This window comes from Drosophila willistoni (genome assembly GCF_018902025.1).
Source record: "Drosophila willistoni isolate 14030-0811.24 chromosome 2R unlocalized genomic scaffold, UCI_dwil_1.1 Seg200, whole genome shotgun sequence".
In the NCBI taxonomy this organism is placed as follows: domain Eukaryota; kingdom Metazoa; phylum Arthropoda; class Insecta; order Diptera; family Drosophilidae; genus Drosophila; species Drosophila willistoni.
Window position 1 is genome coordinate 2,359,432 of NW_025814051.1, and position 26,598 is coordinate 2,386,029.

At 36.3% G+C, this 26,598-nt stretch overlaps 2 protein-coding genes across 2 annotated transcripts in view; both read right to left on the reverse strand.

The window, feature by feature from the left end:
- Nucleotides 1-1,211: 1,211 nt before the first annotated feature.
- Nucleotides 1,212-4,799, reverse strand: LOC6641640. The gene is made up of 4 exons (XM_023175433.2): nt 4,139-4,799; nt 3,545-4,073; nt 2,599-3,392; nt 1,212-1,680 (listed from the first exon to the last, which is right to left on the reverse strand). Exons 1-4 carry the CDS (start codon nt 4,359-4,361, stop codon nt 1,307-1,309), a joined length of 1,920 nt encoding a protein of 639 aa, XP_023031201.1. The 5' UTR covers nt 4,362-4,799; the 3' UTR covers nt 1,212-1,306.
- Nucleotides 4,800-11,546: 6,747 nt separating this feature from the next.
- LOC6641639 (titin) overlaps nt 11,547-26,598 on the reverse strand; it is a 92,710-nt gene continuing 77,658 nt past the window's right edge. The window contains exons 7-8 of the mRNA XM_023175422.2: nt 19,611-20,063; nt 11,547-13,186 (exon numbers count right to left, since the gene is read on the reverse strand). Of these exons, the coding sequence (XP_023031190.1) occupies nt 13,008-13,186; nt 19,611-20,063 (632 nt within the window). The 3' untranslated portion in view covers nt 11,547-13,007. The remainder of the gene's footprint in view (nt 13,187-19,610; nt 20,064-26,598) is intronic.

A 26,598-nucleotide genomic window follows, 5' to 3' on the forward strand; every position in this document is an offset into this window, starting at 1 on the left:
CCAGGGTAACAGAGAGAGAGAGAGAGAGAAAAAGAAACCCACATGGGTAAGGGTAAGGGTGTGCCCCAGCAACGTGTGTGGGCTTGTCCGCAAGAAGATAAGCCTTACAGCCCTCAGCCCTAAGCCGTGAGCCCCGAGCCTCGAGCACCGAGTCCTGGAGCCATGGGCGTGGGTGGTATGCAAAAATGTTGTGTCCCTCATGCGACGAAGCGACAGGATTCGTTTGGAATTTACAATGCCGCATGCAACGCGCATCAAAAGTTGGCCGCCTTCTTTCAATTCTGAGATAAGCCCAAAGTACTTTGGCATTAACCAGTTAATTAGGGTCTCAAAATGCTCAAAATGTGTCTGGAGGCACGCCCCTTTGGAGCACATCAAAATGCCATTTTAATTAAGAAGAAAGCAAAAGGGAAAAAAGAACGTTAACCGTCAAATGATGTGTGAGAAGTCGATAGGGCTAAATCGCAAAGGCAAACAGGATAATAAGAGGAATGGGCAGGTCGCGTTAGGTGGGAAATTATTTTTCTCCATCCATAGCAAGGGTGGAAATATGAAATGAAAATGCAAAGTAAAAAAAAAAAACTCCTCTCTCCCTTCGAAAAAATGAAATAAGAAGCGAGCAATTGGGCACAGCTTTTCCGAAAAGCTAGAGAAAATCTTGTGTGAAAATTTGTTGAGCATGCAAACTGCCGTTGCCGTTTTAGTTGCTGTTGCTGTTGCTGGTCCTGGTGGTTGGATTGCTCTGTCGGGCAATAATTGCATGAAATGCCCAACAAAATTTTGCTGAGTTTACGTTTTGGTTTTGGTTTCGGTACAAGCAAAACAGAGTGATGGTGAAACGAGAGCGGGGTGTGCTGTTGTGCGGTTCTAACTGCTGCTGTCCAGACGCTAAGCCGACACAGCCGCCAGCCACTAAATCACAATCCAAAGCCGCTGTTAAAACATGAGCCAAAGCAACCAAAAATTGGGTGGTTGACAGCAGCCCAATAGCGGATCGTAGGTAGTTAGGGTTGAAATGTATAAGAAGCTGGGTGGTTGCACTGCCATTGGCAGAACACGTGCCCAAGCAACAGCAGGGAGTAGCCTAAGGCCAACTTGAGTAACTGACACTCCACCGCAAGATTTGATTAAAAGAGATCCTTGAAGAAAATTTTCCTAATGCTTGTTAAACATAGTCAGACATACAAAGTAGTGGTCATAAGATATTTTTCTGCTCAATCATTTTATTTAAAACATACCTTAATCTCTGTACATTAGGCATAAGTATCTTGTTTTACCTAAGTTAAGGGTTATATAATGTAAATATTTAAAGTACTGTGGCATTGCGTATATCCACGCCCATTTCTTCGAACTGTAGGACATCGTTATCGCCGTCCTCAACGCCATTGTAATCATTATCGGATAGCAGTGATGTCTGATTGCCTTTCTTTGAGTAGGAACTCCCTCGCGATAATCCGTTGCCCAATGCCTTCTTGAAACTGACTGCCTTCACTTTGGCCGTTGTTGCCATCGATGCCGTCGAACAAGATCGCCAGCGATAGGCTAAGCTGGCCACCACAGTGATTGTTATAATGCCCAGCATAAAGTACCAAAAGATATGAGCAGGACTTGTGGAATTTTCATTTTCATTTCCCCTGATATCATCTGAACTCACTGACCAGCTAATGCGGGCGGGAAAGTCTATGGGAAAGAAAATGTATAACATAAAGCAATTATGATGATTTAATGGAAAGACATACATAAATGTGTATGTCAACAATTATAGTCCATTTGTGTTTTAAAATTTAGTTTCTATTAGTAGGAGAATATTTTTCTTATTCTGATTAGCTTAGTACAAAAATTGTGACTAATTGACAAAGAACGGAAACTTGATAAATTTTAACAAATTTCAAATGCTAAAATACAAAATATTTTTATTTGTATGTGGTATGATAGTAGAGCATTGCATGAGTATTGCAAATAATTTCATGAAACGTCTAAAATCGCAAACATTTGAAATAAAAGGAGAAAATAGTTCCTGGTATTTGGTAGGCAACCAAAAACTAATGGAATAGATAACGAAAGCCTCTACTCGTATTCGGAAATATAAGTTTTTACTCCAAGAAATTCAGTTCTGATTTCAAGTAACTTAACAGAAAAAAAGTGAAGGAAAAGATAAAACTTTATAAGAACCAAATTATTCCTTTGGGCTAAAATGAAATGCTTTAAAAACTAGCACAAATGCAAAAGTCCGTTAATTGGAAAACTATAGAATACTTAAACCCTTTTTTTTCTAATTTAAATTTTAAAATTCATAGAACTATACTGACAACTAGGCTGAGCAAAGGATTTTGTTATCAGATTCTAACTAAAGTCGCAAAATATTGTCAAAATTTTCCGATTAGACGTTCATTTCGATGTACCAAAAATATAAAAGGGTGCACCTGAAAATGGCTTTATAAGTATAATTTATACTTTTTTAAGCACTCATTTAAATTAAGCTCAAATTTCACCGAATTCTTAGTCCTCGTCTATGTTTTTGAATATACATATAACTTAAAGATTTTATAGAAAAAGTTAACTATTATGGTCATTACAGAAGAACTAATAATAACTTACCTGTAATTTGATGTTTAGTGCTTGTTGAAGGCAGCGGTGCAGTGGTTGTTGTTGGTGGTTGAGTTGTTGGCGTCTTTGTTATTATTGCAATTGGTTTTTTAGTTGTTGTAGATGTAGTTGTCGTTGTTGGTGTTGTTTTTGTTGTTGATGCTGTAGTTATTATAGGTTTCTTAGTAGTGGTTGTACTTGAAGTCGTAGATGGAGTTGTTATTTTCTTGGTAGTTGTTGCCTTTTTAGTAGTTGTTGTTGTCCTTTTCGTTGTAGTTGTTGCCTTCTTTGTAGTTGTTGTCCTTTTCGTAGTAGTTGTCGTTGTGGTTCTTCTCGTTGTAGATGTTGTTGTTGGTGTTGTTGCTGGTATAGTCGTCATTTCCTCTTCCACAGTGGTTGAAGTTTCATTTGACACCAGACATGTTTGTAAATAATCATAACAGCAATTCTGATTTTGCAAACAATTTTCATCACAAGCGCATACTCCAATCCATTTGCCATCTGGACGCTTATAATCATCGCCCGGTGAGACCTCACCACACCGATTTGAGCAGTTCATACGATCATAGATCATTGGTTCATCAGTTGGAGCATCAAGATCCGGAGTAGTAGTTTGTATTTCTTCAACGGCCCCACATTCGCTGCCAGTCAGCAATTGAACATCATCAATGGCAATATCACCAAATTTCTGTGTCGGTTCAATGGCAGTGATGACCACCTGAAAATCCTCGGTCATCTCATCGATTTGAATGGTATGCTCCAGCCAATGGTTACCCTGACTGCCGGATACAATGAATTTTTGCGAGCTGGCACAACAAAAACAATAACAGAGAGAGCATAAACAAAAGATATGATCCAAGTGAGACAAAGAGAGAAGAGAAGAGAAAAATAATATGTATATTTTTATATATAATTCTTATCTTGCATGCGCTTCCGTTTCAAATTTGTTTCAACTTACATATTACGTTCGCTGCTCCAAATGATATCCAAGGGCAAGGAATGTAGCTTAACCCACACAGCCAGACTACCCACTCCAATGCCATACATGAAATAATGAAAGCGAAAACAACAAGCCGTCTTTAGGCTTAATTCACGGGGATATATAGGTGAAATTAGGTGATAATCCCCATCCCGTTGAGTTGATGACTCAAAGAGCATGTAATGTCCACCAAGTGCATGTTGCAATGTGTGATCATGTCGTGGCCCTGTGCTGTAGCTATGAAAATGCCTAACATTTGCCATGCGTTTCCATTCGCCATTTTTACTCCAGCCACACTGATCCTCAGTCTCGAAATCGCACGAATGATTCAGTGAATGATTGCTGGGACGACAAGTACCCAAAAGACGATCCCAATTTCGACCATTACAGAAGGCTATTTGGTTACCCGATACGACATAGCCATCATGACACTGGACAACTGTTTTCATACTGCCAATCCTTTGCCGATCACCATTCTCTATTGGTTCAGGCTTCGCACATCCCGGTTCTATCATGAAATAAAGTCAATCAAGAACTATTTTGAATTTTCGATTAATAGATTTATCAACTCACTGGCACACACTGGAGATTCGCCTATTAGACGACCATCATTATTACAGGGTAGCATGCTATCACCACGAAGTACATGACCACTAATACAGCGAAACCGTACATAGTTTCTTCTTAATATGACCAGCCCATTTGCAGGGGTCTCTGGCCTGATGCATCGATTTTCGGATAGATTTATTAATGCCAAAATCAAAACAAGAAGCACCTCAATTCTATAGCTCTGCATGGTTCTATATTTCACTAAAGACTAAAGCACGAATTACACTTACAGAGTTTCTGCGTTTTTTCTTTCGATTTTCTCTCTCTCTTTTGATCACTCTTTTGTCTTGTTTCTCAGCTTGGTGATAAAACAAATGTCTGATAATTCTCATGTCACTCAAAATGGAATTTCACTCAGTTAACCCATTATTGCACTTGCTTGTTGTTCATTTGCTATGCTCTTTGGAAATATGTTTACTGACTTTTCAAAATTGTTATAAAAATCAATGTGGTGTGTTTTTTATAAAAACTTAAATTTTTGAATTAATTGGACCTTCGCAACGAATCAAACCTCCATTTCACATTTGTAACTCCAACATACGAGTATACATAAGTATACGACATTATAGTATAGATTTTCGTATATTGGCTTGACAAACTTTTTAAAATTCTTTACATACTACGTTCGAAATTTCTTATTATTTCGAATTATAAAGGCAATACCATATTTCAAAACAAAATTTAGGAGACACATAATGTGTCCAAGATTAGAGAATCGTAGAAAAACTGATTAAAAAACTCATTTTGATATCTCTAATTTGCCATTTTACCCTCTGAGAAAAAGCGCTAACCAAATGGCATTTTAAAATCGGCTAAAAATATAACTTATTGGAAAAAAAGTATTGCAAAATGATTTTTTCGTTCAAAAATGCAAATTTTGTTACATATTACAAATTTTTACAAATTTTGTGATCATTTTTTTGTTATTGTTTGTTTTTTATTCGCTCCTCTTTCAAATGTTTTTGTTGAGAATATTAAGATGAGGTCTTCTAAGATGAATTGGACTTCGTTATAAAAGACTTCATGAAAAGTTTAAGTTTTACTATTAAGTAACTGTAACCTCGTCAATTGATTTAATTTTTCATAATATTTTACTCTCCGTTCACTGGAACACAGTTCACTTTACTTTCGCTTGCCCATTATTTTCAAAGCAAAACATATATATACAAAATTGTTATAAATTTGTTAACCCTATAGCAGCAATCTGGCATTATTTTATTACATAGGAATTAAAGAAACCCCAAAATCTGCATAGTGTAATGTCTGTGTGTGTGATTTTCTGGATTTTCATCGATTTTGCTCCCTTTTCCAACTTAACTTGTCTGCAATAAAACTAATGCCCCGGAATACATATTCAACTTACAATTAGTGTCAAGAAAGAGATCTATGCATTGGCTATGAAAGTAATCCCTTTGATTGATAAAATCATCATTTAACTAAATTTCATCCCCCAAGTATAAGAAGAAGTTCTATTCGAATGCAATTATGCGCATCTCCTGTAAGGATACAGCAAAGGAAAAGGACATGGCAACAGGACATGGCAAGAGGGGGAACTAAATAGTAGCAGCTTCTTCCTGTCGCCTGCCAACTAAAAATTATAGCCGTCTCCTGCAATGTAATAATTGCATTGCCCTCGTTCCCAACTGCCGGTTTCTCATCTGGTTGCTAGCATCGTGATTTATGTTTACTTCCGCTTTAATCTGAAACTATTCGCAATCATGATGCTGCATTGGCAGTGCTCTCACTTTCAGCGTGTTGAGATAATCAGTCAATATTGACAACTACTTATTGGCACTTCCGATGTCACTGCTCTGATGTTGCTCTCATGCCGTTGCCAATGAGGACACGTGACCAGGGATCAGGACCAGGGCACCAGGCACCAAGGACACGTGCCGAACGCCTGCAACAGAAAGTGAAGCGAAATGCTTGCCTCGTTTCCTTCTCATTTCATTTGCTACTCTTGCAATTCAAATTTCATTTATAATTGCTATCGAGAGATTGCCTTTAAGGGGTTGCTATTGCTCTAAGTCTTTGTTAGGCGATTTTTTTTTCCTTATCCACATTGACGTGAATAATGCCAACTGAGGGGCACAGAGGCGTGTGCAGCGCTACCGCTCTTTAAATATTTGCTCATTACTCCGATTATTATTATTCTTTTTTTGTTCATCGCTTTTTTTGCTTTTCAAAATTTAAAATTCTTCGAATTACGCTTTACTTTGCACTGTGGGAAAATTTCGGTTCATGTTAATCAAAAATTTAAAGGGCTAGTCAAATGGTAAATATTTAAGTACTCTAAATTTAATACCTTATTTTGTAAATATTTTTCTAAAAAGTATAACGAGAGTTGCTAGGAAAATGTTTTCGGAATTTCAGCAAAAACCTAATTAAAAATCCACAAATTATGTAAATTTTCATATTGCAGTTTGTTCTGCCTAATAACTTAGTTTTCGATATAGCTTATTGTTGTGTACTTTTTATATCCCATTTGTTCCATAGTACCTTTGATAATGCAAAAATGTTGTGACTCTAACCACTGTTGATAACGTCGGGGGGCATCCGTCTTTGAATCGCTGTGATAGAACTTGCCCTTGGCCCAGCTGCGGTTGTCATGGCTTTTGTGGGTTAAGCCATAACCCGGATAAGTGTGGGAAATTTTCGTTGCCATGTCCAAATCGACGGCTTGAAAAGGCAGTAAACTGAAAGGAACCGGAAAAACAGCACTAATTGGGTTGCATGGAAAACCATTGGCAACCAAAACAATTATCCAAAATTAGTATTCCACTTGTCAAAATTAGTATAAAAAAAATATATATCAAACAACAAAATGCTTAGAGTTAAGTGACCGTTTCTCTAAGTATTAGACACTTATTGAAATCCTTTTGATTTCTATTAGATTTGTCCATTTTACTATTAGTGCCTCAAATAAATAAGATCGAAAATAACTACAATATTAATAGTAATAATTATTAATAAAATAATTTTTATTGCAGTATTATTGTGGGTACAAATGACAATATGTAACGGCGGACAGTTTACAGAGCTTGAAGCTAGTTCATTTGTAAAAATTGTATTAAAATTGTTAGTGTTGGCCATTGAGAATAATTTGTTATTGGTGTTGGAAAAATATGTGTACCGATAACTGTGGTTAGACAACACTACTATCGCTCCATCGCTTAAACCCTTGGCGGGAAAAAGTTTGAGTTATCTATCTATTATAAAGCTAAGTCACTATCTATGCAAGCTCAGACTAAATCTTAATCAGAAGCAGCCCTAGTGTGAACGGTCTTACATATTCGAACAAAAACAATAATTAAGGGTGAATTGTAAGTTGTGATACCTACTTATATATGATTATATATGTATATTATTATATATTATATATTATGATTTTGTAAACTCTAAACAAATTAGTCATTTCGGACATTATTTAAAGCGAGTTTATGTTAAAAACTTTATTTAGCCACAAAAAAAATCAATTTCCACTAATGTTAGACGAATAAACCATGGGCACATATGCAATAGAAATGATGAAAGCTAATGAATTGCCAAACAAATTGCTCCCGTTTGTGGTTCAAAGAAACCAAAATACTAAACTAATCATTTTTAAAGCAGATTTAGTAGTTTGGCTTATATATTTCTATACTCAACATGGCAGCAACGATTTTAGGTTTACAACAGGGATATCCTTGAAATGTGAACTGGCTTTGTCTCTGCTCGTCGTGTACATCCATTTGCTCTATATACGTATCTGGAAAAATGCTGGCCACAATCAAGCATACACGAAATCCATAATCCATATGCTTTTGTCCATTGTCCACTTCATTTATAGAAATGTAAAAACCTCGAACCCGCAATGTTGGCCAACTACCCACATACATATGTATGTACATATGTACATATTTATGTATTCACATTCATTCATTCACTTTTTCTCTCATTCATATATCAGCGGTGCAAACAAAGCAAAGGCAGAAGCAGCATGTGAAATTCATTTACTGCCATTCAAAATACTGACGTTGCCGCTCTACATCCCACCACCAGGCTACATATATGTATGTATGTGTGTTTGTATGTGGTATATGACCATGGAGCCTAAAGCTGAAAGCACCTGAAAGCCCCATCCAACACGTAGCCGGCAACCACGTCAATTAAAGCGTTGCCGGTGCCGCCTAATTGGATTTATGCCACATTTATGTGTAGGTGCAAATTCATGGAATTGCGGCGCACAAAACTCAGGCTAAAAATCAGTAGGATAATGAGCGAGCGAGCTGCCATTAGGCTTAGTTCTAGGCCGACGGCCAGGCAAACACTGAACTCAATGAGAGAGTATGCGGAGTGAGTAGAGCATAAACCAAACCACAAACTTAATGTGAACCCAATTCTGAACTCGAGGGCAGAGCCCCAACAATTGCAAGTTCTGCGAAGCACTAACAACTTTCGAGGACTTTAAATGAAATTACGCGAAAACTTTTTGGCCTAACCACCCAAGTACAGAGCGGGCATAGGCACAGGCCCAGGCATGCAGACAACAACTTTTTCCAAGAGATCATTGAGGGAGCGGTCTGGTTTGGTGAGGGTTTGGCTCTTCTTCATTGCGGTTACGGGCACGCACTTGCAACTCAAGTTGAACGGAAGGCACATTAACGAATTTCATAAATTACCGCAAATTAAAGATACAATTCGATATACAGATATATCTATGGAGTTTTGTTTGCCTTTGTCTGCATAGAAATATATATATTTGTCTGTATGTGGGTGGCCTGTGTAAGGACTCTGCGGTCATTGGTTTGTAATTAATGCGACCAAGAGCTGACCAGTGCCGGGCTTGACACGCCTGCGGCCAACTAATCGACGAAGGTGGCTTGCTCGCTGGGATCCTTAGACTAAGACCAAGGTTGCTGTACATTTGGGTTGCTGCCTTGTTTGCGGTCGTGGTCGCGGTTCGAAGCCCATGCGGATGGCAAAAGCCAAGAGAATCGAAGTCCAGGGGTTTCTCCATTGTATTTAATTTTATTAATTATTCTTGTAATCTTCAGAGTTCAGCGGAATTCAATTCATTGGAGAATATATTCAACTTTTGTGGACTGATGCTTGCTTTCAAAGCGTTTATAAGGGCATTCATTAATAACATTTACACACATTTATATATGTATGTAAGTGTCTGCCAAACTGTAATTTAGTTGCATCTAAGTAGATGTAAAATGAATACTTAAGGAAAGAGGCTACGTTTGTTTTGATTTTTGGTTTTATATGATTGAAATTGAAATGATTGAAATTGAAATTGTCCTAAAGTATTAAAGCTAGTCGACAAAACAAAATTAGTTTCAACGATCCTTCTTTCACTTTAAAGTATTTTCACTTACCAGAATTTTTGAATCATTTAAGTGTGCTTTGAAGTGATGCTTTCAGAACGGTATTCTCATAAGTGTAAGAATTTTTGTTTTATTCTTCATTTAGAAATACCAAAAAAAAAACTGTCAATTGGGCGACGGGAATAGTTTAATATCAATGTGCTTGGGATTGTAATTTGATTTGAATATTTGCTTTCAAGCACTTAGTTAATCAATTGGTTAATATAACCGCCAAGTTGCCAACCAGTGCCAATTTCTTTCCACCCCATCCAGTGCAACTCCACCTCCGCCTTGGGCCTGTCAACGCTAGTCAAAGTGGCTGCCGCTGCTTACGCAAAACTGCGAAAGAATTGGCTGTGGCAGTGGCACTCTTATTCTCTCCTGTGTCTCGCTTTCTCGTCTGCTGCTGCTATTGCAGCTCCTGTGCACGGCATTAAATTAAAATGTCAGTGTCGTGTTACTTCCGGCGATGCCGGTGCTGTTGCCGTTGCCGTTGCAGTTGCCGTTGCCTTCGTTGCCGTCGACTGCATTGCCACTTAAGTCAAATTGCATGCTATAAATTTTGTGCCAATCAACTTAAACATGGCACATTATGCAACAGCAATGCAATGCACTGCTGCTGCTGCTGCTGCGCTGGCGCTTTTCCTGCCGCTGCTGTTGGTTCTTATTAATGCCACACAACGCCAAATCACCGGCCACCGCCCAACGCCCACTATCTCGCCTTACTTGGTTTTTCCTCTCCTCTGTTGCCTTTAGGCAGCAAATCAAAACGCATGGCATTTAATTTAAATTCTTTTTTTTTGTTTTTTTTTTGATGTCACAAATGATTTTGCCTTCGCTTTATTTTTTACGTTTCCTTTTCATTTCATTTTTGTTTTGTTAAACAGAATAAAAAAATATTATTGTGTGAGTGTGTGTGTATGTGTGTGGGTTTGCGACTGTCTGTGAGCGTGTGTATGCATAAATATTTTAGCTAAATTTCTTGTTGCCTTTTTCCTGTCATTTTGTTCGGTTCTGGTTCAAATGAAACAAATCACAAATGCATACAAAATAGTTTAACAAAGTGTTTTATTTGAATTGCCCCAAAGGCAAAATAAATAAATTTCTCTCTCTCTTGTTGTTTTTATACCCTTGCAGTCCGGTATTAACAACTTGGTCAAAACGTTGGACAAATGTCCAATGTATGGCAATGCCCAAAAAAGTATGCTATGCATATAGACAATTGATTTGGACTCGAACATTAATGGCGTCTCATTAGAAAAGTTGTTCGTTTCGACTGCAAAAACTACTTCAAATTACAATTAGAACTCTATATCATAGTGATGTATATGGAACCAAAGCCAAGGTGAAAATATGCAACTTCCTTGGTTAATAAAAATAACAGTATTTTAATAAAGCAGACAAAGAAGTCCAACTTGAACCTAATTTCCGACTGTTGCATTTAGGCCCAGAGAACTGTTCCAACTAAATGAGTTAAGAGGAAAAAATCTTGATGCAATTGCTAAGCCATTGCAAGGGTATTAAAACTTCGTTGCACCCAAATTTTGCCTTCAGAATCCTTGTGGGTTGATGTTTTAGCTGTCTGTCAGTCAAATGGCAAAATATTTATCCTTTGTTTTTTCTTTGTTAAATATACATATATTTGTTACTAAATAAAAAATTTAAGTTTTTTTTTGGAAATATATTTTTAATGGATTTTTGTTTCAGTTTTTCGATTTTAGAAATTAAAAATTGTTTTTCATTTTACTTATTTACAAATAATAAGTAGTTGTATATGTATGTATATATATATATATGTATTTATATATACGCTTATCAGTTTCTTTAAGTGTATAATTTATATAATAAAGATTTCATGCTTTTAGTTGCCTTAATTTTTTTTTGTTTTTCACATTAACTTTTGATGCACTTAAGTTGGTAGTTTTTTTGTGGCATGTTTTTTTTATTTATGCTTTTGCTTTTAAACACATTGTTTTGTTTTTTTTTTGCATTATGTTTAATGGTTTTAAATTGTTTAAAAATTAACTACAATTTTTTGTTTATTTAAATGTTAAGTGCCGCTGCTTATTTACTTTGCATATTGAAGTAAATATATACAAATTACACATGTATTTACAATTAAATTCTTAGTACCTAATACGAAAAAAAGTAGCAAAATCGGAGCCGATTATTCCTTTGTCAAAAGAACAAACTTAAATACAATAAACACAGAGGGAAAACACATCGATTTTTAAACTAAAACTTAATGATTTGTTGTTTTAAAAATTTCAAATTTCAACAGAAAGCTCTCACACAAAATAAGAAAAAAAACAACAAGTATAATTTTTAAAACTAAATTAAAGTTTTCAATTTAAAGTTTTTTGTTCATTAAAGTTTTCTGTTTTCGTATTCGTACTGTAGTTTTAAATTATTTGTAATAATTTTTTCGTACTTTTCGTTTGTTGTTGCTTGTATACATAACATACTTAAAGCAACGTTAATTTTTTTTGTGTTTTTTTTTATATTTATTATAAAATTGTTTTAAAATTAAGGTAATTTTTTCTGGTTTTTATATATTTTTTTTTTGTGGCAGGTCTTACTGTTTTTTTTTTATTTTTATTTTTGTTGCATATATTTTGGGGACTTGTGGTGACCCCGATTTTTAACTTATAGACTACGTTTTTTTTGCTTATATCTCTAAAATGAACGGTTGAGATTTTATTTATAATTTTTTTTTTGTTTTCTTTTGTTTACTGTTTTCTTTAAGAGATAGCTTAAAGTTTGATTTGCAACTGGGACCATTATTAACTACTGCCCTTAATATATAGAAGATCGTAACATTTAGTGCTTGAATGTATTTATGTGGGTGAGTGGGTGATGTGTTTGGGTGTGTGTGTGTGTGGGTGTGTGGTTCAACAAAGTGCTGCCACGGCCTTAACTAGAGCAAAATGATGAAATTGGAACTCTGATTAGCCTTATATCAAACATACACATAGAATTCTATATACCATTCGTTGCTACTCTCAATAAAACTCAACACACGTTCGTATCTCGTAGATAGATATACATATGTTTATATGTATGTATCTATCTACCCCATCAACTAACATTATAAAAAAATCTTATATTTCGTTACTTATATAAAACAAAGAGATAAAAATAAAAATAATTATCAAAAAAATGGCCACATTTCAATCAAGTTGAAAATAAATGTTCTTTCGTTTTGAGATTTCAGTTTTGATTCCATTTTCGTTGAATGAGATTAGACTTGGGTATGGATGATATACATTTATATATATATATATATACCTATATATATATGGATGACATGGATGATAAGAGTGCTCACATTTGAGGGAAAGATATATTAAGATAATTAAGTGCTGTAGATTTTCTTGCTAACTGATGCCTGTTTTACTCCGTCGTTTATGCCGGATGATCATGAAGTTGTATATTGATTACTGATGATAATTATTATGATGATGATGCTGATGATTTTGATTCTAAACAATTATCTCGCGTATAACGCGACGATTTCTGGCATTCGGCGTTGTGGAATATTCACCCTCGAAACTGTCGTCATAGCTGAGGGACATATGCTGTTGGGGCAACACCTCTTCCTGTTCCATGTGATCCATATTATAAGGATTAGGCAGGCCGCTTACGTCGTGATATGGTGAATCTAAAGAAACACAGAGAAAGGGAGAGAGAGAAACAGAAAGTTGTTTAAAATTAGTTGAAATGAATATTTTATTTTTAAAAGTTGCAAACTCATGCTAAAACAATTAAAAACATAATACTAATCCATCAAAAGTAACGAAAAACCAAATGAAAACAAACGAACACACACACACACAATGAAGGTAATGTGTGCTAGGTAGGTTGTGGAAAAGGAAGCCAGGGCGTGGCATGTCAAAGTAAAATGGTGTGGAAAAATGGTAGAAAATGAAAATTGGCAATTCAAAATTTGGATATCATCATTGCTTTTCTGGTTTCTGGTTTTCATCAGCAAACTTACTTCAACCTGCGCGCTCCGTTAGAGCGTAACATCCTGTATGATGTCCGCTATTGATTTTTGGTTAAAACAAAATTTAACAGATTTTTGTCGAGTGTTTTTTTTTTTTGTTTAAATTATAATGATTTGCATGAAGCGTAGCAGAGGCAAGACATGTGAGAAGAGAATACGGCAAAGTTAGCTTAATATTACAAATATATACTTAATAACTAGCTGGAAAGTGAGAATGAAAACCACTCACAAACACACACACACATTCAAACTTTCAAGACATCACTTGTAATATATATAAAGGTATGGAATACAATAAAAATAGGATACGAGACAAAAGGTAAAACAGTTAGTAAGAGCGTCTCATAATATTTTGGCTCATAGTTAAAAACATTTCTAGGTTTACTTGTAATAATAAACTTTGAAACAGAAAGTCATAAAGTTTGATCTATAGATTTTTTTATCATCCAACAAGACATCCGACAAGAAAAGAAGTCATTCGAGTTTTTAAGTCGAAAGTTAAACAAAAGATAGACCTGAAGTCGTCAAGGTCAAGTCTTATCAGACGACAAGCTTAATATAAAAGTCAATAAAGTGGCCTAAAATAACAGTTTAATTGAGGTTTTTGGTTTAATCAAAGCACTGAAATAAATGATTGTTATCATGGTTTAGAAATAGCAGTAATTGGACTCTCGCTTCGAAAATATCGAACACACAAATTTGTAAACTAGTGTTCAAAATTTATACTTCGCTTTTGTCCCAATGTGCAGCTTAAATTGTACACTTTTGGTTGACAATTTCGAAATATATTTTTGTTTGTTTTCTTTTTTTTTATTTTGTTCTCCCGCAATTCTTTTAATTTGCCAGTCGAATGCTTTTAGCGTGTAACTAACGAGAAGAGCCGCAGTTAAAAAATTAATTATAACGAGAATTTTCTTTTGTTATTGTGAGCCACAAACCAAAAATCAGAGACCTTGCGGCCGATTCTGGTTGATGGCTGATGGTTTGGTCCAGCCACTGCACGTGGACATTAATTTATAATCAAAGGGTAGTACTTTCGTTTGGGTGTTACAAATTGTTGCATATTTTAATCCAACAGCAGCAGTCGAAATCCTTGGCAAAAGGATTGCATTTCGCTTCTACACGCTTTTGTGTGCCAAATCGTTGGAAAATTTATTGGAATTTGAATTTCAAAAACGAACGAAACACAAAAAAAAAGAAGACGAAAAAGGAAAACCGTTGAATCGAAATGCTTTTTCTGGCGAAATACCAATGTGTGAACTGAAATCTTGCCATGCCCCTCTCCACCAGAACTATTTCGCCCCTGCTTAGCCCATTTGCCTGCTTTGGCGACCTCTTCACATGGCATAGAAAATGTAAAACGTAAATCCTTTTTAACAACTGCTCTTTAACATATTCCTTTCGTTCTTCCTTTCGCCTGTTCGTCACCCCTTCTCTCTCTCCCTCTCTCTTTCTCTCTCTCTCTCATCATATTCCTACTTCATCGCTTTTACCCTTTTTGGCTGTGTGAAAATTTTCCAAGCGCGTTTGTCGCTTCTCTCTTCATCCAAATCGACATCTGCATAAACTTGACCCAAAAAAAAAAGTAGAAAAGCCAACGAGGAATAAAAGAAATCAGTGGGAAAGGGTATAAGGCAAAAAGCCAGCGTATCCTTTTTCCTTTTTTTTTGCACTATTTTCTTTAGATTTTCAACTGTTCAAAGATTTGTGTTGTGTTGGTTTGGTTTAGTTTGCTTTCGTTTGCTTCGTTTCCTGTGTATTTTATGGCCAATACGTGAGCTGGAGTTAGATATTATGCGCATAACTTTGTGTGTGTATGTGGGTGTGTGGGTGTGACACGCCTACCATTATCCCTATACACCTCTACCTCTGTTTTTATTTTGCATTGTTGTTGCTGTTGTTGTAGTTTTTTGTCTACTGTTTTTCAATTTCCATATTCGATCTCTCTATATCTCTTTTCCTCTTTTTCTTTCTGGTGCTGTTGCGCTTCTCTCAACTCAACAACTTAATCGTTTTTGCGTTAAGCATACGCACTGTTGGACTTTATCTTTTTTCTGCCTTTTGTTTTATTCTCAGGTTTCTTTTTTTGCTGCATGCAAATGCCAAAATGTTTGTTTTTGTTTTTTTTTTTGTTTTTCTATTTTTTTTTTGTTTTAGACCCTAGGGCAGAGGTTGCGTGTGCGTGTGGGTGTGTTTCTTGTTATGCTAAGCTCGTAATAACCCATTTTTTAGTAAATTTTCAGAAAATGTCGAAAGTAAACAAATTGCAGATGAGTTTATCCCCTTACACACACACACACACACACACACACATAGAGAGAGAGAGAAAGAAACACACAGTTGTAGAAGAAAAATGAAAGCCAAAACGCTTATCATTGTTGCCTTTTCTTGCCCAGTTTTGCCTTTAACTTCAGCTCCCTTCTCCTTGCTGTTGTCTGCTGTCTTACAGGCAGCAGGCTCAAATCCACTTAGTGTGTGTTTAGTTTCAGCTTGCTCCTGCCATTCCTGCTGTCTTCTTTCTCATAGTCCTTGCAAATCCTTGCCTCTTCATGAGATTTATGTGAACTGGTTAGTGTCGTCCGAGAGATGTTTTTATGGCTCTTTGAATAAGTTTTCTCGTCGGTTATTGGCCAACAGCCTAAAAGCAAAGTGCACTATTGTTTTTTTTTTTTATGCCACAGAAAATAAACCATTTTTGCTCCTCTTCTTTTTCTGATTTTCTTTCCATTTCGAATTGCGCAAATTGGCAACTGATAAACTGGATTTTAATTTATACGTTTTAGATAACGTTTCTTATTTTGTATGTGCTTGTTTTTGTTTGTTTGTTTTTTTTTTTGTTGGCCTTCTAATAACATATGTTTAATTATTTATGCATTTTGCATTTGCTTATCTTTTTGTTAAAAAAAACAACTAAACGAAAAACCAAACCAAAAAAGTTAACGTTTTATGTTTTCATTCTGTTTTTTTTTTTTTGCTTTTTTGGTATTTCTCTATTCAATTACAAGGAATTAGTGTTTTGCATTTTACATGGCCATCCATTAATAAATGTTTAAAAGCCATTGTATTTGCTACACTGTGCAAAATATTTATTTTGGCAGAAAAAATAGGTTAAAACTTAAAAACTGATTCTTTGGCAAAGAACCAAGTTTCTTAATATGGATAAGTTTCAGCTTCATTATGTAATGAAAATTTTAATGAATCGTTGATAAGCATAAGACAACTTTATAAAAAGGGCTGAAAATAATTAAAACTATATTTTACTTATCGGCATTAAAATGTAATTTCTAGGCAACTTTTTTACTGATTACTATGATCTTTGTAGATGAAATTTTCTTTAGATGTAGTCTCCCTCTTCTTAATTACATTTTCTTTGTGTTTTCTTTTTTTTTTTTTCTCTTTGCTTAATTAATGAATTAAAGGCAACTATAAGTATATACATACATCGGCATCTGTATATTAAAACAAAGGCAAAACAGCCACAAAAGTCAGCATAATCAATCAACCAGTCAGTCAGTCAGCAAGTCACACACGTACAAACACACACAGAAACACTCTCTTTTTGCCATATCCTTTTGAATGGGTGAACCAAAAAAAAAAAGAATGAATGTTGCTTACGCAGGTTTTGGCGCCTGCCGCAGACTTCCTTCCGGCTATATACCCGCTGAACCAGCCGGTGCTGCCCTAGGATGCATTTTCAGTGCATAAAAGTCAGCTGAGAGATGTTGCTCCCTTTGCATCTACTCTTGGTGTTCGTTTGTTTGTCAGTTTGTGAGTTTGGCAAGTGTAAAAGCTTTTAAACACACATATACACACACAGACATACAACACTCACACACAAGCCGTGCATAAGCTGACATCAATGTAATGAAGATGTATTTGCATATTGTAGCACTGTCAATCCCAGCAACCAGCTCCCAGCTCCAACCTCCCTCTCTCCTCCCTCCACCATCTTCCTGCTTGGCTTTTAGTTGGTTTTGCTTTTGATGGCACTCGTGGGGAACCTGCTGGGGCTGCCTCTATGTGTGTGTATGTGTGTGTGTGTGTCTGTACTTCTGCTGCGGCTTTGTTGTTGCTAGTGTTGCATTTTATTGACATGCAAGCTGAAGTTGTTCATGTGTGTGTGTGTGTGTGTGTGCGTGTGTGTGTTTTGGACAGCTGTGGCCTGAAGTTTTTGGCATTTTAAGTTTTTTCTTCGTTGTGCATTTCTTAGTTTTTTAGGCGAATAAAAACATGACCAGTTTTTTGTGGTTACGTTTAACCTTAGCAAACAGAGGTCTCCTAAAAGGAACACTGTGTATTTGTTATTTTTGCATTTTTTAACATACCGAAAAGCAGCAAAAGCAGGAGCCACAGATCCTTCTGTTTTTCTTGCTCCTTTTTTTTTTTTTTGGGAAGGGGGCAATAAAAACCGTAACAACACTAAAATTTTTTGTCGGGTTTTTGAGGCTCATAAAGCGTAAAGATAACAAAAATACAAAACACACACACACAAACGCACATATCTACACATATCAAACAAAATATATGAAAGAGAGAGAGAGAGAATTTATGTATATATGCGTGTTTCCTTCTCTTTCATAGTTACGCATACGACCCGTAGGCCATGCAGCAGTAGCCATTGCCACAGCCCCACTCCCTTCCATTCGCCTCCTACTCCGTAGGTTTCACCATTTCCTCTGTTCTCTTTCTTTTTTTTTTGTATTTTTTGTTCCTTTCGTTTTATTATTTAATATTTTAAAACACTTGCGGTGTTATTGGCAGCAGCAGCAACAGCAGCATCAACAACAACAATGAATACCATTGAGCCAGGTTAAACTCAATATAGCCAAAGTGTCAATACTCTTACCAATTCAACTGGTTTTTGTTTTAAAAATATAAGAAACTTAATTGTAAATGAAACTATTTATTTCTTGTCAATTTTAATAGACAAAGTGGTTTTTCTTTTCCATATTAAGGAGTGAGCTCATGAGTTCTTAAAACATTTTGAAACTAAAAAAGTTCTTGAAAGTCTTTGAACGATTTTCTCATTGGTTTGTATAAATTGTTGAATGTTTCTAAAATCCCTAATGCCAGCAAAAAGTTGCTCTCGATAAGGGAAAATGACTAAACAAAGCCATGTGCAACTTTAAAATAACATTTCCCTACAAGTAACTAGTTTACCTTGACCTAAGCTAATGTACTGTAAACTTAGTTTATAATTAACGAGCGATCATGATTATAAATTTGTATTTTACGTTTCTTACATACTGTATGACAAGTATGTGATGCAAAGAAATGTACTCACTGAATAAAGTGTAGAACAAAAAAGCCAAAATAAAATACACATAACCATATAAAGGGCCATGCGGCAAAAATGGATTTCAGAAGCAAACCGAACGAAACCGAATACTCATACACAACAAAAAACACACGCACAACAACCACAACAACCCAATACAACAGCAGAAGCAGCATAACAAGAAAAAGATGCCAAAGGGCAAAATGCCCTTCTGATGTTGTTGCTGTTGTGGCTGCTGTTGTTGTTGTTGTTGGTGTTGGTGTTACTGCTGTGCCTGGCTGAACTTTAAGCAACAAGCAACAAAGTTTTGTGGCCCCTAAAAGACTTTAAGCCAAGTGATGTCAGGCAAACCAGTACCAAATAGCAAAATAAAATAGCAAAGAAAAGAACAGAGCGAGAGAGAGATGAAGCAAACAAAATTTATTTGTGACATTCTTGGCTAAGCATAATTAGCATGAAGGGAGATTTAGTGTTCATTCATAGATTCCTCTACTTAACTTGTCATAACTGAGCCAAAGTTTTCTGACATGGGGCAAAATACTGAACCTTACTCTTACTCATGTTTTTTTTTTGATTTTGTCCTTTCTACTACGACTCAGTGCTTGTTTCTCAGGCTTAATGTGTCAAGAACATTGTAAGCAAGTTGGTCGTCTTACCAAGTTTATCAATCAGGCAAATTTTTTTAGATAAAAACTTTTCTCTCATTCCTGTCTCACTTATACATATGTACATACACATTCACTCACTCATTCAGTTAAGTCATTCGAATACTTTAATTTAGTGTTGATAGGAGATGCTTACCTAAATGCTGATCAACCCGCTTCTTGGGCTTCTGTACCGATGCATAAGGATCACTGCAGTAATCCTGTCGGGACGGATTTTGACTATTGCGCAAATTGTGATATTCATCGCCCACTTGGCTGGGTGTGGCTGTCAAATGTGGATATGGGGCATAATCATCGACGGCACCATAACCGCCATGCGTTAATGGATCATAACCATAGTTGGCCTGATGTTCCACATATTGATTCATTGGCGCCTGACCAACCACCAGGCTCTGTTGTGTACCAACACCGCTGACACCACCGACAACGCTGCCACCGCCATTGATGCCACCACCAACAAGACCACTGCCTCCGCCAACTCCTCCAGCGGCGGCCGACATTTTCACCTGCCACAACGAGTCCTGTGAGTTGACACTGCCGCCATTGTTCGAGTTCGAATAGTTGTTCTCCATGTAGCCCATGTTGACCCCTGTAAAATGACCAAAAAGGCAGAAATTGATTAATGCTCAGTTGTTCAAATGTTCAATGTTGTAAGTTGCATGAACAGCAACAAAAAAAAACTGTTGGAAATAAATCCGCTTGAGCGTGGCATAACTCATTTATGTTTGGCTGTTGGCCAAAGTGAAAGTTTCGCTTTATGTTTTTCCCATAATAAAAATATATATTTTTTTTCCTCTATTATTTTTTTCTGCTTTTATTTTTTTTAATTAACATTTAACTTCAGTTAAAGTTCGCATGCAGTGAAAAGTTTGTCACTTTTATGCTGATTTTTATTGATCACAAAAGAGATATAAAAATATTTCCAATTAAAAGTAATTTATAGAGTTGATCATAGATGACCGAAAAATCTTTTCAAGTTTTCTTTTCCTCCATTCCTCTCCCTCCTCGTTCCCTCAACGTAGTAAGTTGTGTGTAAAAGTTTGACATAAAACTGTTTTTTTTCTGCTTTTCTTGTTACATGTCTACTAGGAGACATTTGCTCCTTTTGTCCTCTTTGGTGCTTGTTACGCATGAGAACAAAAGGCTTTCTCATTCCGTTGACGTGAAGCAGCTGCTGCTCCTTTGCTTACTGTGCGTGCTCGACTCCTTGCCAGCCTGGACGCATATTTATTATTATTTTTATATCGTGATAAATCACTCATAAATATTAAACGCACGCTTTCACAACAAAAAAAAAAACAACAAACAAAACAACAGAAGAAAAAAACTTTTTGAATTTTGAGTTTTTGGCTGCCAAAAACCAGGCAAAAAATGGAAATGATGATGTAAGATTGCATAAATCCATAAAGTAAAGTGTTCCCAAAAACGTTTCCTTATCTATATATTAAACATTATTAAATACTTATTTATGATCTTAAAAACGTTTTCGAATTTATATTGAACATTTCCAAACATTCCTTTACGTTCTCAAAAGCTATTTCGTCTATTTTTGTCATTGTTTAATATCTACTCATATCTCAACTCTTATCAGAGTTTCTAACACTTTTTTCAAACAAAACAGATTGTCTGTCATATTTATAGGTAAAATCTGTGTCATTAACAATTAGCTAAAACTTTAGTACTTAATTTTAAGCTAAGCTGTGAGAAACCTTTATTTTTGCCTTGTCTTTATGATTATGTTATATTTTTTTATCTAGACTTTAAATGAAAGATTTTCTTTCTTTTAACCTAGATAATTCCTTTATCCTTGATCAATTTACACTACAAAAAAAAAAATTTCTTCTCTATTTTAAAGAGTTTTCGTTTTTCAACACACTTTCTCGTCTGCCATTCACATTTGTTCGCTATTATATTGCTTAGGTTCTTTTGTGAGCAATTTTATGACAAGTTATCCCATATAGTATACAAGTAGGAACATACATACATATATACTTATACAGTATATACTTGAAGCTCTGGCCAACTCTTCAGTTTGCGTGTCATACTCATTCACCATGGTTGGGGCGTGATAATTTTTATGTCTTTCCATAAAACTAAAACAGTAATAATATTAACTTCATTTACATTTTCATTTATATTTCATGTGATGTGCCACATTTTGTCACAACTTTTTGTAAATACATACATACTGTAGTACATATATTTGGATTCGGCTGGTTTTTTTTTGTGTGGAAACTTTTCAATTTGATAAGCATCAAATCTTAACTTTTGATTGCTCAAGTTTTCTTGGTCTTGCGCCGTACTGAATAACCGAAAAATATTTGACCGAAATAACAAAACAAGCGAATTTAGTAATGCATTTCCATTGTCTGTATGGAGAAGTGTGTGGGAGGGGGGAGGGACATTCAAAGAATTCTGCGCAATTAAAGTTTGTCAAAGTTTTTGCCTCAGCATTGATTTTGGGCAAATAATCATCATAATAATAACAATAACAACAGCAACAACTACAGTTGCGGCATAGTTTACATTCACACACAAGAGAGTGGGAAGGAAGTGAGGGAGAAGTAGAGGCTTATTAATTTTCGTTCTGCTAAGTCTTTTCATGTAAACGATGAAAGTTTTGCAGTGTAGCCACAATACTTCTGTTGCTGCTTCTAAAATTCACTCGACAAACTTTTGAACTGGAAGCGCTTATAATTATGCAACATTTTTGTGCAGAGCAACAAAAAAAAAAAAAAGCACACACACACAGTTGCAAATGCCATTAACGGTTAACTAAATAGTCGAGGTAAAAGCAGAAGGAGAAGAAAAGTTGTTTGCCTGAGAGTTGTTGCCTGAGAATTGCTTTCTGCCTCTCGAGCACGGCACGGCACAGGGTGTTAATGGGTAGTGCACTAGCACCATCATCATCATAGTCATCATCATCATCTTCTACTGCTCTGCTCTTTACCATTCATCTCACTTGGCCTGCCTTTCCTGCCTGCCTGCTTGCCCTACTCCTTCGCACGACCTTTGTCCTTGTATTGCACTTTTAATTAGCGACGCGACGAAGGCTGTTGCGGCTGCTGCTGCTGCTGCTGCCTCTGCTGTTGGCTTGCCATTTGCCCTAAATGCGCTTAAATGTGGCTTGGAGTTAGGTGAGCCACTTGTCGGCAAAAGTGCCAGAGAATGGCTTGCCTTTTTCTCCATTTTTATTTGCCTAGGGAGTTGAGTTCCTGAACTTGTGCCATGTGCCATTTCAAGAGGCTTGCTCAGATCAAAAGATTGAGACACTAAGAGAGAAAATATCATTTGCTGAATTATACATATCTTTGACATGTCGTCAAAGCAAACCCAAAAAAATATAAAAAGTTTTTCCTTGGCCACTTTTTAAATGAAACGCTTTATTGGCTACAAAAATATGCCCACAGCTGTCTTAAGCCAATTAGTTGAGTTTAGAACACAAAACAAAAGCAAAAACCAAAACATGGCAGCTCATAGATTCTCTGTCATTGAATTGTGCGGTCAGTTGGCCAAGGATGCAAGAGCAACAGCAGCTGCAGCAGCAGCAGCAACAAGACAAACATATTTGAAAGGCAATCACGGAGAAAAAAAAGAACAAAAATAACTAAATGCAAGCGCCTAAAAGGCTGCAAAACATGGCAAACTAGAATGTTGCCTCGCTGTGGTTGCGTTTCAAGCGCGGTTGAAACTATTTTGCGGCTGTTTGCTTTGCCCAGACTCGACCCAAAAATAAAAAATAAAACCAAATGCCTCCCTAACATCATGCCGGCATAGCAGACATTTGTAGCATGCTTTCCCCCCCTTACGAGTTCATGGCTTTATTTATTTAGCGCATAAATTTGCAGCGCGCGAGATTCTTGCGTTTTCTATAGTATTTCGTTATTGTTGTTGTTGTTATTGTGTTGCTCGGTTTACTATGGTTTGGTTGGTTGAGTTCTGAGTTTGAGTTTGGGTTTGGGTTGACTCTTTTGCCTGTCTCTTGTATACGACGACATTTGTTTGCATTTATTTGGTTTTCGGTCGTACATATGTACATACATATCTGCCGTCCCTAGTTCCTAGGATCCTAGACCCTCATGTACATATGTAGTTCTAGTCCTGTGTTCTGCCTCAATCCACACATTGTTGTCGTCGACATTGTCGTCTAGCCGTGGGCGCAACAATTTCACCCTTACCTCCAAGACAAGTCAACTGAAGTTAAAGTGCAAAACAACATGGAGCAAACAACAAAATCTGTTGTTGTCGTTGTGAAAGTTTTTTTTTATATGGACAAAATTTAAAAATGCCACAGCAAAAAGCCAGATAAAAATGTGTACAAATTTTCCTGTCAGGCATAGATTGAAATAAAATACAATAAAAATACAGACAAGAACTAAAAGGCTCTAACATCTATTTTAATTAAGACAATGGCAAAAGAAACTATTCTCTATGCTCTATGCAAAAATAAATACATTTTTCTCAAAACTGTATTTGCCTAAATTAAAAAAGAATCATTTTATACTCAAATTATTTTTTTGCTAAGGGGTCTAAAATTTCATTGAAAAATATGTGAAAGTGTATCCATTCAAATACAATTCTTTTGCTTGAATTGTTTCTTTTACAAAGGGGTCTAGAAAATTCTTTTAAAATATCTAAAGATGTGTAAAATGAAATACATTTTGTTGTGCTTAGTAACCACAGTTTGGCGCTCTCAAAGAAATTGTTCTGATACTTGTACTGTCAACAAAACTATATATAGGAATTTTTTGATAAAAAAAAATTAAAATCAAGACACATCCATTGATATTTTACTAAAATCTTTCAAGTAAATAACCAAAACGATAAAAATTGCAACAAGTTTTTTTTGAGCAAACTATATGTCAAGAGTCAATAGTCTTTTAATATATTTTTTGTGTAAGGTTTAGCTAAAAATAGTCATAACCATTTGCCAATTTTCTGCTAATCAGTGTAATGGAGTTACTTGCTAGATAGTTGGTTGTTAACCCATAAGGGAGCAATTTTGTTTGGCCTTTGCCAGTCGTCCTTGTCGGTGTCATTGTTTTTATTGCAGTCATTGTAGTCGCCCTACGCCGGTTTTCACATACATGCAAAGTTCATTAGGTTTTTGGCCTAGCAATTGCACCAGCAGCAGCAGCAATTTCAGACGAAACTTCGCTTTTAACATGCCCGGGCAAAGTGCAGGCAAACAACAATGCCAAATTCAAAAACATTCAAAGCGCATTTGCAATTAGGTGAAAGAATGAAAGAGTGTGAGTAAGAAGAGAGAGGTAGAGTGAGAGGAGTTCAGTCTGGTAAAGGACATTTTCCTACCGTATCATTGCCTCCCTGCCTCCTTGCCTGCATTGCTTGGTTGTATGTGGTTGCCATTGCTCCTTAAGCGGCAATTAGCGTTCACAATGGGCAATGCAAAAGTAGAGTTTGCTCCTCAACACTTCACCTAAACCTTACAGTAGCAGAAAGGGGGTGAAGCAACAGGGAGGGGAGTGAGCTCTGCTGTAAACCTTTTTCTTTTATTATTCATGCCACACTTTTTCTCAGTTGGCAAATTAGCTGTGTGGCTGAAAATTCATTTTTAAATGCAATTAAGTGGTAAACCTAAGGGGAATCTTCTTTCGCTTCCTCTTTCATTTCATTTTGTTTTTTCATTTTTTAATTGCTTTCTTTTTAAGATTTTTCACAACAATTGAAATTGAATCGTTTGTAACTAAAAATTTTATTTTCCTAGTTTCCAATTTTGCTGCTGTTTCGTGTAAAACTGTACTCCTCTCCAAAAAAAGGAATTTTTAATTTTCACTTCATTACAACGAGAAAAATGTTGCTAGAGGGAGTAAGAGCAACAAAATGTGAAAGGTTAATACTTGTCTTCCCTCTCTCTATCTCTCTCTCTCTCTCGCTCTCTCTCCCTCTTGACACCAAATGTGGCGACAACAGACAGAATGATGGGGAGAGACCAAATGAGAAAAAGGTGAATAGAGGGGCCAACAAAAAACAAAAGGAAAAAAAACGAGAACGTAAACCAGAACAACAATTAATAATGAATTGTATTGCGAATTGTGTAAAACCGCAGAGGACTGTGAAGAGACAATGAGAGTGGTATAGAGAGATAGAGTGTGGGGGGTGTCCAGTGAGGGACGATGTAAAAAGTAGAAGGTGGTTTTTCAGGGTCCAGTTTACGCATTCATTTTCCACTTCAACTGAGGGCCATCAGCGTAAAGAGTCAGGGTGGAAGGGCAGCAAGCGAGGGAGGACGGGTCACATCAGTTGAAAGGACGACCAGCAAGGATGAATTGGACGTGAGCGTCAAGCGTCGACAGCAGCAACGGCAGCAACAAAATGGAAAGTATATTACAAAATGCTTGAAAGCAACAACAAAAACATGAACAACAAATGGCTTAAAAAGGGGAGTTTGGGGGAGACTACAACAAAAAAAAAATCGTTAAAACGTTTAGAAAAAATGGCTGTTTCAACAAATTTACAACGGAAGTGAAAAGTGCTTTTGCCCCACTGCTAGCAGGTATGTGTATGTGCGTGAACCACCGCCAATTGTATGTGTGTGTGTGTGTGAAAGGACAGGGCTCACCACTCGGTGATGAATGTTCACAGCCATCGATTTGCACTCAACTCCATTTTACACTTTCACATTTCATGGGCAAGGCAACATAATTTCGTGGTGACTCTCTTTTTGCGTCCTAACCCGAACTCATCTCCTACTCCTTGCAACGAGTGCGGCACGGATTTCATTTTGTTTTGTTTGGTGTTGGTGTTGTTGCTTTTGCTGTTGCTGATGTGTGTGTTTGCGGTGGACAATGAAAAATCACCGAAACGTAGCAGCAGCAAAAAAAAAAAACAAAAAAACGAATAACTGAACGGGTCCCCAAGAATCCGGAGAGCATGGCCAGCCGGAAGTATTTCGCACTTTGGTGTTTCAAAAGTGTTTTTTCTCTTTCTCTCTCTCTCGCACACACACACACTTTTCTCGTTTTATTTCTCTTCACGTATTTTGTTTGGGGAAAGTTTGTAAAGTGTTAAAAGATGCTTGGCCGGGTGACCTTAGCCAACTTTATGCCTTTCCCGTTTTAAAATCACAATAATTCTTTTTAAAGAAAATTCAACTGAGTTAA

Excerpts from the sequence above, each read along its gene's own strand:
- LOC6641640 (XM_023175433.2), bottom strand. The coding sequence starts at position 4,361 with ATGCAGAGCTATAGAATTGAGGTGCTTCTTGTTTTGATTTTGGCATTA. Across the intron at positions 4,074-4,138 it reads CGAATCTCCAGTGTGTGCCA|AACCGGGATGTGCGAAGCCT; the intron begins GTGAGTTGATAA and ends ATTTCATGATAG. Across the intron at positions 1,681-2,598 it reads CACTAAACATCAAATTACAG|ACTTTCCCGCCCGCATTAGC; the intron begins GTAAGTTATTAT and ends TCTTTCCCATAG.